The sequence below is a fragment of the Scomber scombrus genome, chromosome 16 (assembly GCF_963691925.1).
Source record: "Scomber scombrus chromosome 16, fScoSco1.1, whole genome shotgun sequence".
NCBI classification, from domain to species: Eukaryota; Metazoa; Chordata; class Actinopteri; order Scombriformes; family Scombridae; genus Scomber; species Scomber scombrus.
The window spans coordinates 12,524,155-12,542,294 of NC_084985.1; the positions used below are offsets into that span (position 1 = coordinate 12,524,155).

Below are 18,140 nucleotides of genomic sequence, written 5' to 3' on the forward strand. Positions count from 1 at the left end.
CAGCAGGCAACTAGACCACCTTCAAGGTTAAACAAGGCAAATTTATATACATAAAATAGCTTTATAACACATCACACAGCATCACATGATTTGTATAAATGAGACTGGTTAAACAATTTCCAATGCTGCAAATACAAATTACAGTACAGATTAAAGTTACCACAGCAACTTGTGGACATTTAAATTCATTTAAAAAAACGAAACAAAAACAAAAAAACAAATGATTTTAAGAAATCAGTCTTGATTTCATTTCATATTCAAAAGTCTGCTTGTACATAGGCTTACGTTTCAAAGTTAAATACAATAAAACACGAACAGAAAAAAAGTAAAGCCTAGAATGTTATTACTTAGATAAAGGATCTGTATACTTCTTCCACCACTGCTCACTGTGCTGTACGGAACTGTACTATAAAAACCAGAGTTTACAGAGAGCCACTGAACGCACCTTTGACGTTCACTTGTCAGTGGGAATCGAGCAGCTGTCACAACTTGTGTGTGCGCGCTTCCGACTAACGACACGTACTTGTAGTGTCAAAAGGTAAGTATTGTCGTCTTTTAAACTAGTTATATGCTGTAACATATAAAACGGTACGAGATAACACCTTTAGCCTCAGGTTGGAGCTAATATCCGCCATGGGGGTAGCCGGGTTGAACCGACGCTAGCCTGCGATGCTAACCCACGTTACAGCTGGTTTTAGCTTCATGTAAGAGTGTGATTTGTGAGCACTAAAACTAAACTAAAGTCACATCAAGGACCCGTATTCGCCAGATGGGACGTTTTATCTAAATCTGCACAACATGGCAGGACTTTTCTGGTGTTTACCCCTCCTGTAAAAGCGAGAAGACGACGCCAGATCAAAACAGTAGCGGCCAAGCTAACTATCCTGCTAGCTGCTAAGTGTCTTGTTTCTCGTTGTTCCCACGTTGGGAGAATAATAGCGAACACGGGAAACCACTGATATGCCCTACTTGTGCTTCTCCTATACCCCACACACACAGGAAACAACGAAACCGGCTTGTTTTAACCAGATAGTTCAAATATAGTGTAGACAGAAATGAGCATACCAGGTGCTTATCAGGCTAATCAGGTTTTTATGAGGCAAACCAAACACAAACCTAACTCTGAATACATTGCTGACGGACACCAGGCTATTTATAGGAGTTGTAAGCAAAGCTGAGTGTACCAGTAAGTGGGTCCTAATATACATTCAGGGGTCTTGAGAGCCCAATTACACATTGTTTATAAGACTAATGCTAATTTATGTGGGAATATGCAGCACTAAAGCCCAATAAAAGCCGAAGAGGGGTCCTGCGTTGTTACATAAGTGTGTGTCCCTTAGTTCCCACTCCTACCTCTTCCCATTTATACACCTAACCCAGGGGTGAACTCTGGCTGTCTGAGAGGCAGGGGAGAAGAACTATAAACGGCACCTGATACATTTAATGCCCCCTCTCTTCTTCTCAGCAGAGAACAATGATCCATGTTTGGTTGAAAGGATACATGGACAATTAAGATTAACATGTTATAATTTGACTCAAAATATAAGGCAAACAACACGTTTGTACTGACTAGAATCTACTTGCAAACATCTCTGTAATAGAAAACATATTTCTTCAATTTTCTGTATTTTTTTGGCATTTTGTAATCATTAAGTAACCCAATGCTAATGTCCCTCTCTACAAACTAAAGTGTGAAATACATTTTGAATAATGAATACTCTTTCTGCAAGGATTTTACTCGTACACTTTCCAGTTTGTACCAGATATTTAGAATATACATGACTAATTACTATCAATCTAGCATGTTATTTATATTATACATGTTATACAGCTTTGGACAGGTCTAAGCTTAAAACCAATTAGAAAATACCATCCTTATATATTAATGTATTCTGAATAACATTTAATCTGAACACTTGTTTCAGTAGTAAAAAAGTATTGTTATAATGTGACTTATGTCACACAATTGCTTACAAAAGCTTACATCCTCTTCATTTAAAGGACATGTTTTTTAGCTTTTGGTCCTGTTTTAGAATCAGGTTTTTTATGGTGGTGGTTGCAGGATTAATTCAGCAAAATTATCTAGATAATGCAATGATTTTCTTATTGAAATTAAAAAGAAACAAAAAAAGCTGCTACACAGTCACTAAGTTGTGCATTTCTACTGTTTTAGTTTTGTCATCCTGAGTGCCTCTCATGAAAGTACTTTACCTTTTATGTAAAATCAAGGTTTTATGGGTCGGCCTCCTGTCTGCGTTTTTACCTGAAGCACCTTTCTGTGAAGTCAGACTGGAGCTTTATCTTGTTTACTCTGCCCGACCTTGGATGGCTGGCACTTATTAGTTCTTTGCTTCCTTTTTGTATGGTTTTAATACTCGTTAAACATTTATCTGCTGGTAAGAAAGGCTTAGTGTTGGCCCCTTTTTTAAAAGACTGATGGAACATACAGTAAGGACAACGCTGCCTCTCATACAGCACTACTTTATCTTTGGTCTCACAGTAAACATGTTATGATTCAACCCTTATCAGCAGGCATTAAAAAAAATTATTGGGCTTTTACTGACTGACTTATTGGTGGTGGGTGTGTATCAGCAATAATAAAAAATCTCATCATTCTAAGCCCTTTGTTTTTGTGTCCGCGCCTCTAGGCTTCACCAACATGGCACGCGGGCATCAGAAGCTTCAGTCCCAGCAGAAGAATGCCAAGAAACAGGCCGAGATGAAGAAGGCGAAGGGTCACGATCAGAAGACGGCGGCCAAGGCAGCGCTAGTGTTCACCTGCGCTGTGTGCAGGGTGAGTATCAGTCCTCAACTCTGACAACCCACAGACAGAGTTGAGGACAGAAAAAATATATACTGATGAGTCGTACTTTTCAACCAAATCCAAAGCTATAAATTCTAACATGTTGTATGTGTTGTCTCCTCCTGCAGTCCCAGATGCCTGACCCCAAAACTTTTAAGCAACACTTTGAGAGCAAGCATCCCAAATCCCCTATGCCCCCCGAACTAGAGGGAGTGGAGGCATAAACGGCTGCTCCTGGATAACCAAACCGACTTCCTCAAGGCCCTGCACCAACTCTGCACTTGTCTCAGTCTGACAGCATTGGATTGATGTAACCAACATGAAGGCATTTTCCTTAATTTAGGCTTTAACAGGCCCGGTTGCCTTTGACACACACAATGCTTCCTCCCATCCAGTCCTGGCGCTCGTCTGTGTATGTAAATAAACCCCCGAAGGCCTGTTTTTTTTATTTGAAGGCCGCTAAAGACCTGTATGATCCATGAACAATCCAAGTAGTGAATGAAACAGACTCCTCACTGCCCTGATGTGTTCTGCACATAGGAATAATTCTTGCTACTATCACTTACACGCCTTCATCTGAATCTCTTATGGATTGATTGTCTGATTAAATTGTTATAACACAAAAGTGCATCCTTTACAAAGCAGGGATTCGGCATTGGTGGGAGACAAAAAAGGAAGAAGTTTTAATATTTTTTTTTTTTTAGTTTGTTGCAATCAGGGCAATGACAAATGTGACCTCATCTATTTTTTTAGTAGTAATTAAATTTAATTTCTTTGAATGCTGAGCGTTGAATCAAAAGGAGTCTGTGACATTGTTTTATTTTATAATTTTTTTTGGGTGTCATATCATCGTCGTTCAGTATGAAATTCCACCACAGTGCTGTCTGCCTGGTTTGTACTGTAATCTTTTCATCATTAGTTAATCATAATTTCATGTTGGGGTCATCGAAATGTGAAATTTTGCCAGCTATTGCCAAGCTGCTACATTGAAATGCAAGTTAATAAAATTTTAGCGGAGCTTGACAGGAACATGAATGTATGCTCCAATGATGTATTATAGCATTTTATTAAACTTTACTTTGTGGTATGGCTGCTTTTTTCCCCCCTTTTTCTTTCAAAGTGTTGCCCAAATTTACTTCTCATCACTTCTCTTATCACATAATGTGAGTGTAAATCTTCTTGTAGACATCAGCTGTTACTTAGCTTTATAAATGTGTAATAACTAATGAATAATGACTTTTTAGACACAGTGATGCATTTTGCCACTCGGAAACATGAATATGTGGCTGAAGGGGAGAAAGGGGTAGATTCACAGAGAGTAGTTGACAGCTGAGTTTGAAATCATCCCAGGAGGCCTCGTTAATAATCCTTGACATTTTGATATAAATAAATTAATCTCCAGCCACTTTGATCAAACTAAATATACACACGCTTCACAGAAACTAGCTCGTACATTTACTGCACTTGGAGGTGTGCACCTGAATGTCAGCTGGTCTTTTTTTTAGGTACAGCTTGATTTTACACTCATTTTCTTGACATTTTTGAGTAACTTGAAGTTATTTAATGGTTCATTTTTGGGTCATTTCATAGAAATGGTGGTTCAGTTTGGTACAAATTGTAAGAAAAGGAAAAAAAGGGTTATGTTGGTAAGAGCCCATTCAATATGTTTGGGTTCATACTTAGTTATTCATTTGCAAAAATCCTGACAGCTCTTTAACTGACAGAAGTTTTCAATCAATCTTTATTTATATAGCGCCAAATCACAACAAAAGTAATCTCAAGGCACTTTACACATAGAGCAGGTTTAAACCGTACTCCTTAAGTTTTCAATGTGTAGTTTTGTGTGCCAAACAATATATTGGCACATTAGGTTTCTTCAATAATTTCCTAAAAGTAGCCTCTGTGTATTTAATTTCTTTGAAGTGGTTATGTAATTTGGTATTTATATTGGAAATGTGCTCATTATGGAGTTTTAAGAAACAGTCTAATTCAATATGTAGTTTGACACACACTGAAAACTTAACAGCTTGACATTTTTTGGACCAAATTGCACCACCCTCTCTGTAAAATGTCCTAAAGTTAACTGTAAAATACTAACAAATTACTCAGAAAAGGTTTTGGATATGATCATAAAATAAAATTTAAATTAAATACAGAATTACCTTTTTTTGGTAACTCTTTGTTCTTTTGCCTTTTGGAGAAAATCGTGGTTAAACCAAGGCTGAATTGGGAAAAGATATTATTTTAAAAGTACCAACAATGTTCTAGATTTAAAAAATGAATAATTTTACATAAGAGATCAACTCAAGATTCTGGATTTTGTGTTCCATTGCTTTAAAAATCTTTCACACAAATCTGTGAGGAATGGGAAAGGGAAAATTATTGCAAGTGGAAATCACGACTTGAAGCAAACAACAGAAAAACACAGCACAGTGTTTCTCCAGTCAATTAAAGCAATTAATCCTATCTGAACCCATTTTCCCAGCTGTGACAGAGACACATCAGCTTAGCTCAGATTCAGTGAGTGGACGAGCACTGCTTTTACTGATGTTACAAGCTCCTCGCTGTGTATTCACTTAAGAATACAGGCCAAAGAAGGTCACAAAATGTGTCATAATTGAGAGGGAATAAGGCACTCAGAGGAGCAGAAAAAACAGAGCTGCTGCCATGCTGCTTTTAAAAAAAATGTATAATGGTATCAACAGGCTGTAAAATGCTGTTATAGGTCTATAGCAGAAAGAGGAACAACAGGCTCAGCTATGAATGAGTCATAGCCAAGCCTATTGTTTCTCTTTCTCTTCACAATCCACCTCTTCCTTCCCATGTGTAAACGTGTGAATGAAAAACCACAAGATACGCTCATTCATTCATACTAACAGACACACACACACACACACACACACACACACACACACACACACACACACACACACACACACACACACACACACACACATCTCCTAGTTCTCCTTTTTCTGTTTGAATTCAAGCACATGACGGACAGGAAAAAGCAATAGCAAAAAAGAAAAGAAAAGAAAAGAAGGAAGAAATGAGTCATCTTAATTAGGTGAAGGACTTAATTGATTCCCACAGGCTATAGATCATCTATTTCCAGACACACATCTCAGTTTGAAGAGATGAAAATAGCTGCTCATACTGTGGCTTCTCAGCTCTCATGAACGTCTAAGATTAATTTAGAACAAAATATAAAGAAACTCAAGTTGTTGTTCACACTGACAGCTAAAATCTACATTTTTGTCAGCAATAATATAAACTATTATCATCAAAAACAATGTATGGTATCATACCGGTCACTATGGTAAATGATAATGCAGTATCATGTCTGTCTCTGGTCTGGTACCAAAACTGTCTTTTTTTTCAAAGTCACTACTATTTTTTTCAGTCTACGGTCAGCACAGAAATCCGTTGCCATCTGCTGGCTGACCTCAGAACAACTTAAAACCACACCCACAAGTCACTGGCACTAAGGCAAACCCTGTTGAAAACCTGATAACTGAGCACATTTTCTCCAACATGTTAATAGCTGATTATTCCAGTCGTGTCTTTAAATCTTGTAATTTTATTTCTTGATGGTGTATTTGAAGGTAGACACTTGATGGAGCCTTCAGGGCCTATGCAACAGAAACATTTGAGCACATAAATCATGTTCTTTGACCTGCTTTATTTGAGGAAAAAAAGGGAAAATCGCTTCATCTTGAAGCTCAGTGTAAGTGAGTCATCTCTCAATAACTGGTATGCTGTTGGATTGAGCTCACGACATAGAGAAGGCTCAACAGTGTGGAAAGGTTTATGATAATGAGTGGCTGTCTGTAAGACTGGGCTGTGACTTTCAGGTGATACTGCCTATCAGGCCAGTGGTATCAACTATTGTAGCCTCAAGCTAAAGCAGACACAACATGCTGTATATGTAAGAACTGTTTACCCAACTGAATGTCCTCTCTTTGTCAGGGTTGGATTCAAAGGTGGTTTAAATTAACAATATATCAGAGAATGCATGGTGTCTGATACCGGTGGGTTTGCCAGATAGTGTTTATTTGTAGAACTAGTGGAACTCGATAAACAGGGGCAGTGACTGGACAACTGAAGGGCCCATCAAACCAGTGAGGCCAGCCAATGTAATGCAACCTAAGCAGATACATTGTGGAGATAAAGCCTGATTAAGCAGCTCAGTATCAGCTCTTTGCTTGGACAAGGAAGACAGTTTAAAAGTAAGTTTGGTCAGAATTACAGAAAGAAGCCTTATTAGATTTATGACCACAAAGTCACCGAAAGGCCTGACAGTGGGTCTAAAAATAATTTAATATTAGAGGTGGAACATCACAACGTACATTTACTCAAGTGCTCTATTCAGGTACAATTTTAAGGTACGTGTACTTGATTATTTCAATTTTAAAGCTACTTTCTACTTCTACTTCACTGCATTTCAGAGGGTAATATTGTACTTTTTACACTACATCTTACAGCTTTAGACCATATGGAGGGGGCCTATGTGGGAGTTAACAGCATTAAACTATTTAAAAGTATATAAAGTAGTTCAAACTAGCTCCACGTCAAGCAGATACAACAGTTAAATGCTGTTTATACATGCTCAGTATTACTAATGTACTTAATGTGTTTAATATTTCAGTCACTGTTCCCGATTTTCTACAAAACTACTTTTAACACTTAAAGTAAATTTAGTGGATAATGCTTATGTACTTTTACTTAAGTTGGATATGATATTGGAGTATTCTACATTGTGGCATTGCTACTTTTTTTTTTATAAAGGAAAGGATCTGCATACTCTTCCACCACTGCATGCTCTTGTACACACTGAACATCAGTAATGTTTATAATACATTTATTGTATGTCAGTCTGTAACTATACTGTTGGGCCATTGATCTCTCCAGCTGTATTGCTGTTATATTAGCCTACAAGGGCATATACATTGACAGAATTTTAATTACTGCATTTAAATGGCATGACATGGTAACTTACACATATTAAGAGGAAACAACTGAATTATTACAGACAAATGTATTAATTTGGATTGTTAATTCATGTAATCTCTTCATTATGTAGATAAACTTAATATTTCTGCCTGTGCACTTGTGTGTATGGAGCTCTGACTGGAAATGAAATAATGACAGTTTTTCTATATGTAATGAACTGAATTAAAATATATATTAGTTTACCCCCTGACAGAAATATAATTTCCATAGCAACCATTAGCTACCAACCTATTTAACTTGTACTTTACTTGTTCGGCAGGTATGTACAAGTAGATTAAACACAGTTATGCAGTAACTAATTGTAATACAACGAGGTAAAACATAGTTTACCTTCTGTACAAGTAACATAATTAATTGCACAGTAGAGGAAGGGAAAGAAAACGATTAGTCACGCCCCACTTCCAGGTTAATTTACGTTTTCCTAGATTACCTCATTAAAAAAATAAAAAGATACAAAGATAAAACGTGTGATGGGATTTCCTGGCCAAAGAATTAGTATCTATTTTCGAGATCAAGTGGTAAAATACGAACCCCTTGTCATACTGAAGATTGAATACAAAAACTACATCTCCCGTGAGTCTTTGCGGGCGAAACGTATTGTTTTACTTTCATACGAGAGTAAAACTTTGCACATTTTAACAGTTTGAAGCTCTCAGAAAATGAACATTGAAGAAATAGTGTGTTCTGTACGCACTATTTACTTCATTTAGAGAGAAACATGGATACAATGTTTAAGTTGCTAGTTAAAATATTCTGTTTTATAAAACGGGAAGTATCTTTAAAAGTTGCATTAAGTGGCGGTAAAAGAAGAAAAAAAAATTTGCCTTTCGATTTTGTTACCCTAGCAACCCGATCGTGACGTCACCCGTCCCGGTGCGACCCTGCTGCTGTGTCTTTGATTGGAGGGAAACCCCGTGGATGAGCGGGATAGATCATCAGCTGTGCTGCCGGGAATCAGGAACAACATCGTTTTACGACGCTCACAGGTCAGTTCTCCTTTATTTAACTGATACTCGGTGTTATTTTCGACGGTGAATCGTTAAATTGCTCTGTGTGTTTCGAGGACGCTTTTAATCCAGCGCGAATCGCCGCTTCCTTTTGGTGAGGTGGTTGGGGGGGACCGTGCAGTTGAAACCAGTGATGCTCCGCTGCTCAGTCATTGTTCGGCGCTCGTTGAATGGGGAAGCGCTGCTGCTCTTTAGCGTTCACCCATCCGTTTCTTTCGCTCGCTCCGTTTGGAGGGCAGATTTTGGACGTACCGAGTAAGCCTTTGTAAATGGAGCAACGTAAAATTAATGCTTAATGCTCGCAAAAACCGACAGCTCTGGTCTGCTTTCCGGGAAACGAAAAAGGGCGTTCACTGTGGACTGTACTAAGCTAGTCTCCTTTCATTGCAGCTTTACTGAGCCGGTGACTCTATTAGCAGCTCTTACCGCTCCTTATCCCGCGTTATGAAAGCATTTTCACTCTAAATATTTAAAAGCTTTTAAGCCAAATTGTCCAGGAAGGCTATTTTTGGGCGGTTTTATGTCCTTGTCTGTGTGCGGGCAGGTGTGTGTGTGACGTGAAACTGGGTGGCCGACATTCCTCTGAAGGGTGCAGGTGTCTGCAGATCTGACTCACTGATCGTGTGATTTTTTTTTTCTCCTTTTTTTTTTGGTAAATTCTGGTCTCTTAGATTTGGTGTTTCTTCGTTTAAACAAGACAGCCGGTAAGCCACGATCTGCAAATGAATTTTATGATGTTATTGTTCATGCATTGCAATAATCGTGCAGCCATCCTTAAAGCAAGAAAATTGTAAAAATGAAGCCTGCAGGCGTCTGATCAGAATAATAACAATACTATACTGATTATCATGCTTGTATCAGTCGAAATGCAGCAGACTTTCTGTCCTGCCATTAAATATATGTTTGTCTTAGATTTAATCGATTAGTTGTCAACTATTCTGATAATCGATTGATTGTTTGGAGTCATTGGTTAAGAAAAAAAATTCAAAATTCTTCAAATGCGAATATAATCTTTAATGACAGTACACTAGATATATTTGTGGACAAAATCAGACATATGAGGATTTCACCTTGGGCTTTGGGAAACAACAGTATGCAATTTTTCATCATTTTCTGATATTTTATGGACCAAACAACTAATTTATTGAATCAAGAAAACAATCGACTGTTAATTGATACTCAAAATAATAATTGGTTGCAGCCCTAGTCTTAAATTAGACAGACATATGAATTTCTTGCTTTTTTGTGTCACATATGATGGTTAACTGAGCTGGACTGTTGGTCATCAATAACAAGCAATGACAAGATGTCACTTTGGACTCTGGGAAATTGTGATTTGCTTTCTTATGATTGATTATCTAACACTTTATAGCTCATATGACACATGAGAAATGAATATCTTTGGGTTTTGGTTGGACAAATGAAAAGTCTTAAACAAGTCACCTTGGATATTCATTATTTGCCTGAATTTTAACAAAACATTTGAGAATATAATTAGCATATTGATAAATAATTAAAATCATCATTAATTGCATCCATAATGTAAGTTCCTATTTTAATATTGTGGCCCTAAAGCAGCCTGAACAATCAGTCTTATACAGCCACACTCTGCTGACAGTGTTTAATTCATCATGCTGTTTCCATTATGATGCCGATTAATATTTCCATATACACAATTATTTGTGAATTAAAACTTGTCTGCACAAACAACCACTTTCTCTAGTCGTATTTCTAATGACTTAGATTTCAAGTAACTTAAGTCATCGGTATTTCAAGTCTGTGCCAGAGTTAAGATGAGCCAATTTGGTTGAAATCCAAAAACACTTCAAAGAGGCTGGTGCATACACACCGACGACAGGCTTACAATTCAGAAATGTTCCCAAGCTTTGCGAGAGACCGTAACGCTGCTTGGATTACAGCAGAAAATAATGAAACTGACCAATGTACCAAATGTTTTATGTGACTTGGACTTTCTGTCCATTAACTCAGATTTTCTCCCTGCGGACTCACTGATTGCTATTTTTTGTGTCATCAAATTTATGTCAGAATATAATGTAAAGTGTTCGAGAGTCAACACATACACACAAGAAACCGCTTCAGAGATTTCAGGTTACGCAGGAAGGACAGGGCGTTTACATGCATTGTAGTTCTCTTTCGTCCAAGTGAAATAATCATATCCCTCCCCCCTTCCCCATCATGTTGCTCCTCTCTCCTTGTTCCTGCCCTCCCCCAACTCTCTGGCTCTCTCTCTCTCTTTCTCTTTCCTCTGTCTTCCTAATCCGTCTCCTGTCCCCTTTGTTTTGTCCTTCCCGACTCCCTCTCTTCCGTCCTTCCTTCCTTCCGCAGCCCACACAGGAGCCATGGCAGACAAGGAGGAGCAGGTACAGAAAGCCAAACTGGCTGAGCAGGCCGAGCGCTACGATGACATGGCCGCAGCCATGAAGGCTGTCACGGAGGAGGGCTCGGAGCTCAGCAATGAGGAGCGCAACCTGCTTTCTGTAGCTTATAAGAACGTGGTGGGGGCTCGGAGGTCCTCCTGGAGGGTGGTCTCCAGCATGGAGCAGAAATCTGATGACAGTGGGAAGACCACACTGGCCAAGGAGTATAGAGAGAAGATCGAAAAGGAGCTGAATGACATCTGCAAGGAAGTGCTGGTAAGGAGCAGAGGCGTTGGAGAGGGGGGGACTGGTGGAAGGAAGGAGAGTAAATGCTTGAATCGAGATAGATGGGTGAAAAAACAAATGAGCGGTGTAACATTAGAACTAAAATGATTAGTTGATTTTAAAATAACAATAATTGGCAATGATTTTATAATCTTTTATAATTTTACAAATGTTTTTATGTGGAAATCCACACAGCAAACTATCGTTACATAGCTATACTCAGTTATATAGCAGAACCAAGAAGTGATTCTCATCTGAAAACACTTCCAAATATCTTTGCTTGCTGAATTTTTTTCTCTCAGTGCCATGTGGCAAAGAAGAAAAGTACAGAGCCACTGCGGCAACTTGTGTTCAGTCCCTGACTGCAGTGCCTCTGGCCTGGCAGAGACATGGATGTATTAAGAGAGCTGGATATGTTGTGGCCACTGGCCAGTCAGCCCTGCTGGCTGTTTGCCCCGGTGGCGAACCGCAATACTGCAGCAACAAAAAAATCCAATGTGGCCCAAAAAGAATTTTTCCTATAGACCGCTATCATAAAGGAGACGTCTTTAAATCTGTTAAAAGGACTTCTCAAACTTGTAGACAAGGTCAGTCAATACCTTGTGTTATGAATTTTTAAACTATGAAGGTTTTGTGTTTGTAAAACTATGGAGAACATATAAAAGCTATTTTGGATGTGCATGATGTCATCCCAGTGTAAAGTCTATGGGACAAGCTGGTCTAAGCAGGCGGGGCCAGCGAGAGAAACACTAATGCGCATGTGCAGAAATAAACCAGGAAGAAAGACGAGTAATTTAAAAAAAAAAAAACTTCAAATAAATGTGTGTCATCAGTAGTGTGGTGTCCCGTACTCAAATCGATAAGCTGCAACCACACAATGGTCAGTGGGAAGCCAGTGAGGGATCATGACTGTCACCTATTAGTTGGTTGTGTGTCCAACGTGAACGGGTTAGAGATTTGAGGGTGGCGGTGTTACAGTCGACACCCACCCAGCAAATCAAGAGGACTGTAGTGTGTGGTGTGTTGGATCACCTTAAAAAATGGAGGAAGAATAAGTAAGAGTACAATTCAAATGTTGTCTAGCTTTGTGTGCGTCACAGATAATTCAACTCACTGAGAAAATCCATCGTCTGTGCCGTTGTAATAACTGATATTAACATGTCTGAGACTAAAGCCTCAGGTCTACAGTCATCATGCCATGTAGAGAAGCTATCCGTTATGCAAATGAAGCCTTCCTGACCCAACAGATGTTTGAATATTCTGCAGATAAACATTAGAGGATAACTTGGATACATCCTGTATTCACACATTCACTGCCAGCCAGAAAGAAGAAAACTGGTGCACTTAAATTACAACTACTTAGTGTATTTTTTGTCTTTTTGCTCCACTATGTAAATTAATCTGTTGGGCTCATTCACTCCCATTCAGAGACAAATTTATTAACAAGAGGCCATCTCCTCTGCTGACTGTTTCATATCAATTTGTACATGATGAATATGAAGGGGGAAACTAATTTATGATATATTTTATCTGAATTTAAAAAATCTGATGCTCGCTGGAATCACATTGTCACTCCGTCACTGACATTGACGATGGCGTTGTTCTTAAAGTATGTTAGCTATTATGTTGCAGGGTTTAGGTTGCATACTCAGCAGACTGTTGTCAGTGTTATGTAATTCAGAGGTGTAATTATTTGCGTGGTCGAGTTCCACACATTTCAATCTTGTGCACGCTCTCACCTGCAGGACCTGCTCGACAAACATCTGATTCCCAACGCTACGCCCGCTGACAGTAAAGTCTTCTACCTGAAGATGAAGGGAGACTACTTCCGCTACCTGGCTGAGGTGGCCATTGGAGAGGACAAAGAGGGTGAGTAAAACAGAACTCTTTGTCTCCTGTGAAGCCTAACCCCCCCCCATAATCGTACATCGATAATAACCTGTCCATCTCTCGTGCAATCACTCAAGCAAATCAGAACAGACAATGGGGTTATTATACCCAGGGTTCATGAGCAGAGCGCAGAACACTTGAAACACATGTGAAAGTTGCCCCTCAACGCTAAAAAACACATAGCTGCTGTGCTGTGAGATCAGTCGCTTCATGTTCATGTTTCTATGGCGATGGCCTATCGCACATCTGCTGGAGGATGAGATGAATGGTCCTTAAAATCCTCTTTAGGTTGAGGAGACCATGCTCGCTTCAGGTTTTTGTTTGTGGCCAGAATACTGACATGCTACTAGTCCTTGACCTAGTACTGTCAGCCTAAATGCAGGCTAGGGCTGCTGCCATGTTGTCATGGCAACAGGAGCAGCACCAGGGTGTTGGCTGCTACTGGTTGCCTGGAGGCATTTTTTAGAGTTTCTTCGGTGGCTGTGGCAACCCAAACTGTCTGGATGATGTTTTTTTTTCCCTTTTTCTCTTTAATCGCTGGTTGTGTTATAGGTCGTGTTGTGACTTTCAGCAGATCTGCCATAAAAATCTGAAAGAATTTAGAGCACAAGTTTTTATTCCCATGGGAAATTCATAATAACCTCCTTTTTTAATGTTTTTTTTGCCTATGCTTGTGAGCCTTTAGTTTAGTTAGTCTGATGTTTGGCTGTTAATAGACAAAAAGGAACATTTTTTTAAAATCACATCTGAACAAATTTTGGTTTTGAGAATAATTTTTCTCAATTGAATCCTGTTTTTGTTCCTACTTATTCATTGCAGTTTTATTGTTTGCTGTTCATGGGTCATGTTGCTGGAATAACTTGATTCAAAGGTTTTTATGATGTTTTGTAACATCCTGGTCCAAACCTAAAAAGAGTCTTGGTATACAGCTTGTTCAGACTGCTTTAAACTAACTCATGTTTGTAGGAGTTGATCTGTATGCAGTCTGTTAAATTTCTGTTTTTTTAAACTTTTAATATGTGTAAATCTTGGCATGGATGGCTGTGATTGTTGTCCTGCCCAAAGCAATTACAAAGCTGTGAACAAACCTCGTGAAATCTTATTGCTTCCATTTAAACGTCTTCTTTCTGCTTGTTCTGTCCTAAGCCATTATCAACAACTCACAAGAAGCCTACCAGAAGGCCTTGGAAATCAGCTACAACGAAATGCAGCCTACTCATCCCATCCGCCTCGGCCTCGCTCTTAACTTCTCCGTCTTCTACTACGAGATCGTCAACTCACCTGAGAAGGCCTGCCAACTGGCCAAGACGGTAAGAACACTTCCTCTTCTCACATTCGAGCTTCTCTTTACATCGACTCACTTCCTCTTCTCTTATCTTAACATCCGTTTCTCACTGGCTTTGCTTCATTCTTATTTGGCTTGTGTCCGTTTTTTCTGTTCCTTTATTTTCCCTGAATAGTACAATATGAGGTTAAATTGATTGTGGTGGTCTGTTAAATGAATTTGGAGCTGTTCGTTCAGTTTTTTTATGACGTACTGCACATTAAGCACGCTACTACATACTTACCCAAATCTATGCCTGTCAAGCACAGCATAAATGTACCATTATACACATGACCCCTATGAAGGGCTGCTTGATGATGTTTTAAATTTTTTTAAAAAAAAGCAAGACATTATTTATTTTAATCTATTTAATGTTGGTGTTTTCAGTCACTTTTGGAAATCCTCACACTGGTTTTAAAAGTAATTATGGCTGTCTTTCCCTCCTCCAGGCCTTTGACGAAGCCATTGCCATGCTGGACTCCCTCAACAGTGACTCCTACAAAGACAGCACCTTGATCATGCAGCTTCTCCGTGACAATCTGACAGTGAGTGTTTTATCTTCGTCTTCCTGCATGTCAGCTTCTGTCTTATACTCTCACTTTTTTTGCTCTGCTTCATTTCCGGTCTCTTTGAGATTCACAGTACTTGTTTGACTTAACTGAAGCCCCTTTCCGAAACGCACCTCATTGTAGAAAGTATGTCAAGTCTAATAAGGCCATCTTACTAGGTCGGACCTGTAACATTTCTGTAAAACATCCATCATAGCACAAATCTGAAACGAATGATTGTCATGAATGCAGCAGCAGCAAAGGATTAAATACGCACAAATAGAAATTAAAAGCCTGCCTTACTTCCTTATGATGGGGAATTATATCTTCAAAAAAAAAATAAAATCAGTAGATGTGAATGAGCCAATTTTACATTGTTGAAGTGATTCTTATCATGTTAGATCGGTCTGTGAAAATCATTTTACCCCTCGCAGTGAGGCAGAAGAAGTTAAAAGAACCCCCAAATAAGCCTCTTACAACTGCAATAGTAATGAGACCAGCATTTCCTCTCTATACTTTCAACCATGTCAGCTACATGGATGAATAGATAAATATCCTCAAAAGCTTGTAAAGCAAATACAAATTAATCTATGGTCCCAATTTAACAGCTTTTGTTTGTTCATTGTCGAACATTATAAAACCAGGAACAGAATTTGCTATCAAATCATGTCAAATGATAAAATTGATGAGATAAAAGTATTATGTATTTAAATGAGAAAAGGGGTGATCAAGCATCCTAAGGGCACTTCTCTTCTTCCTTAACTGTCATTGCTCCTCAACTAACTGCTGTTCTCTAGTGTTGCCACTGCTCCCTCTTGTGCACCAGGTGCCAAATAAAAAAGGTTTAAGGCTCTTTCAGTAAAGGTCCTGTTAAGTAATGCCACTGATGTCTAACTGTTAGAAAGTCATCATTTAAAAAAAGTACTCAACTGATTTTGCACTCCTGTAACATGGTTGGACTCACGATGGATTGTTTCTTTAAAAAAAAAAAAAAATCATTGCAGCAGGACCACAGAGATCACTTTCTTTTGCTGTACATTCTTGTTCCTTTTCTACTCACTTGCCAATAGTTTGGTCAGATTTATGCTCGTAGCGGCTGGCTTAGCCTCGAGCTGCTAGCCTCAAGCAGAAATGAGGAGCGAGGCATTTTATCTGAACCACAAAAAGCTTTTTACACACATGCAGTAGCACTCCCCAAGACCTGCAACCGGACTTTGATGTGTAACATTGATGATGTTTCCCTTATATAAATGAATGTTGCCTATTCTGACAAGGGTGTTTTTTCCCCCTGGTGCTTCTGAGTGTGTATTAATACTGGTATCCTGTGCTTTATCGCAGCTGTGGATGTCAGAAGCCCAGGGTGAGGGCGAGGGCGAGGGAGAGGAGACGGAGCAGGCAGCCGAGAAGAACTGAAACTTCAGAGAGAAAAAAAAACAGAACAAAACAAAAACACACATTTTTTACCTCTCACCAGCCTAAGTTGTGTGTGTGGTTGTGTGTGCACATACATGTACAGATATGTATGTTTACACTCCACTCACAATGTGTAAAGTACAGTATGTGTGTGCAGATACATTGAAGTGTGTGTGTTAATTGTATGAGCACCTCCACAGAGAAAAGAATGGAATAGATCTGTTTTTTTTATTTTTATTATTGAACATTACTCATTGTGTGAACCAGTGGATTTTTCTTTTTTTTTTGGTTTGTTTGTTTTTTGTCCATCGTTTAGTCCTGATGAAATCCCTCCTTTAGATCCAAATCAGCCCCCATGCTCTTTAACCTTGTTCACTGTAGCAAACTGCGGTGGTTGCAGAAAAAAAAAAAAACTAAACAAAAAACCTCTAACTGTATTTTGATGATTTGTATGTTTTTACTTGAACATTTACAACCTTTGTGACACTTGAGTCCACAAAACACCTTTGAAGCATGTAAACCATAAAAAGTAAAATAAAAAAAAAGGTCACAGCAGTCTGAATCCGAGGCTGTCTCACGAAATTTTAGGCTCCATCTGACAACAGCGGTGATCATATAGATGGCAGAATTTTACCTTGGTAAAGATCTATAACCATATTGCTTGTATCCATCCTGCTGTGTCGGTGTGTCAAGTGTAGCAGGTAGTGTTTTTATGGATGGTACATGTTTCATGGCTCAGTGGGTTCTATGTGCATTCAGGCGTAGGAAAGGTTTTCTGGCCACCTGCGAAAACTAGTCAAACTTTTTGGTTGGATAGTTTTGTTGAGAGCATCACATTCCATTTTACAGACATCTTCTCACTCTTTGTGAAATGTGTGTAGACTATAATTTCCTGCAATTTTCCATACCATATGACAAGGTATAGACAGCCTAAGATAAAGTGAACAACTTGACAAAACGGCTCAATACTGTAACTTTTGATATTTTATCTTTTCAGCAGTGCAGAGGATACTTTTGCCATGTGCTTTTATGTGGCTTTCTACTCTTTTTCTATTCAGGTGTTTTTGTATTTTCTTTTGTGTACTTTATTCCCTTTGACTCTTGATTTTTGACTCCTGGAATGTATGTGGTTCTCAGTAGTATGGTGTGAGGGTTAGGCGTGCTTCGAAACTGGCAGTTTTTGCTTAGGATTTAGCTTGAACCAGGTGGTTTACAGTAACATTTACCTTCCTTGAAAGTACATTGTGAAAAGATGAACTAAAACAATGCTAAAATATAAACTGATTATAAAAGTAACTTGGTAGAGAGCTGCGTTACGACCATTTAGTAGACACAAAGTAGTGCCAGTTTCATATAATTACAGTATCTTGGTTTTAAAGAGAAAAAAAAGATTGGATGCAGGATTCGGAATTTGCAAGTTACACTCTGAGTACGTTATTTGGTTATGTGCTTTCATGTAAGTGGAATTAAAACATTAAA

At 38.7% G+C, this 18,140-nt stretch overlaps 2 protein-coding genes across 2 annotated transcripts; both read left to right on the plus strand.

Annotated features, from left to right (window-relative positions):
• Positions 1–453: 453 nt before the first annotated feature.
• Positions 454–3,890, plus strand: znf706 (zinc finger protein 706). The gene is made up of 3 exons (XM_062436320.1): positions 454–538; positions 2,649–2,794; positions 2,932–3,890. The coding sequence occupies exons 2-3, from the start codon at positions 2,660–2,662 to the stop codon at positions 3,025–3,027; spliced, it is 231 nt and encodes a 76-aa protein (XP_062292304.1). The 5' UTR covers positions 454–538; positions 2,649–2,659; the 3' UTR covers positions 3,028–3,890.
• A 4,818-nt stretch (positions 3,891–8,708) lies between these two features.
• On the plus strand, positions 8,709–18,140 carry LOC133996995 (14-3-3 protein beta/alpha-like). The gene is made up of 6 exons (XM_062436526.1): positions 8,709–8,802; positions 11,170–11,477; positions 13,232–13,355; positions 14,523–14,686; positions 15,150–15,245; positions 16,587–18,140. Exons 2-6 carry the CDS (start codon positions 11,184–11,186, stop codon positions 16,659–16,661), a joined length of 753 nt encoding a protein of 250 aa, XP_062292510.1. The 5' UTR covers positions 8,709–8,802; positions 11,170–11,183; the 3' UTR covers positions 16,662–18,140.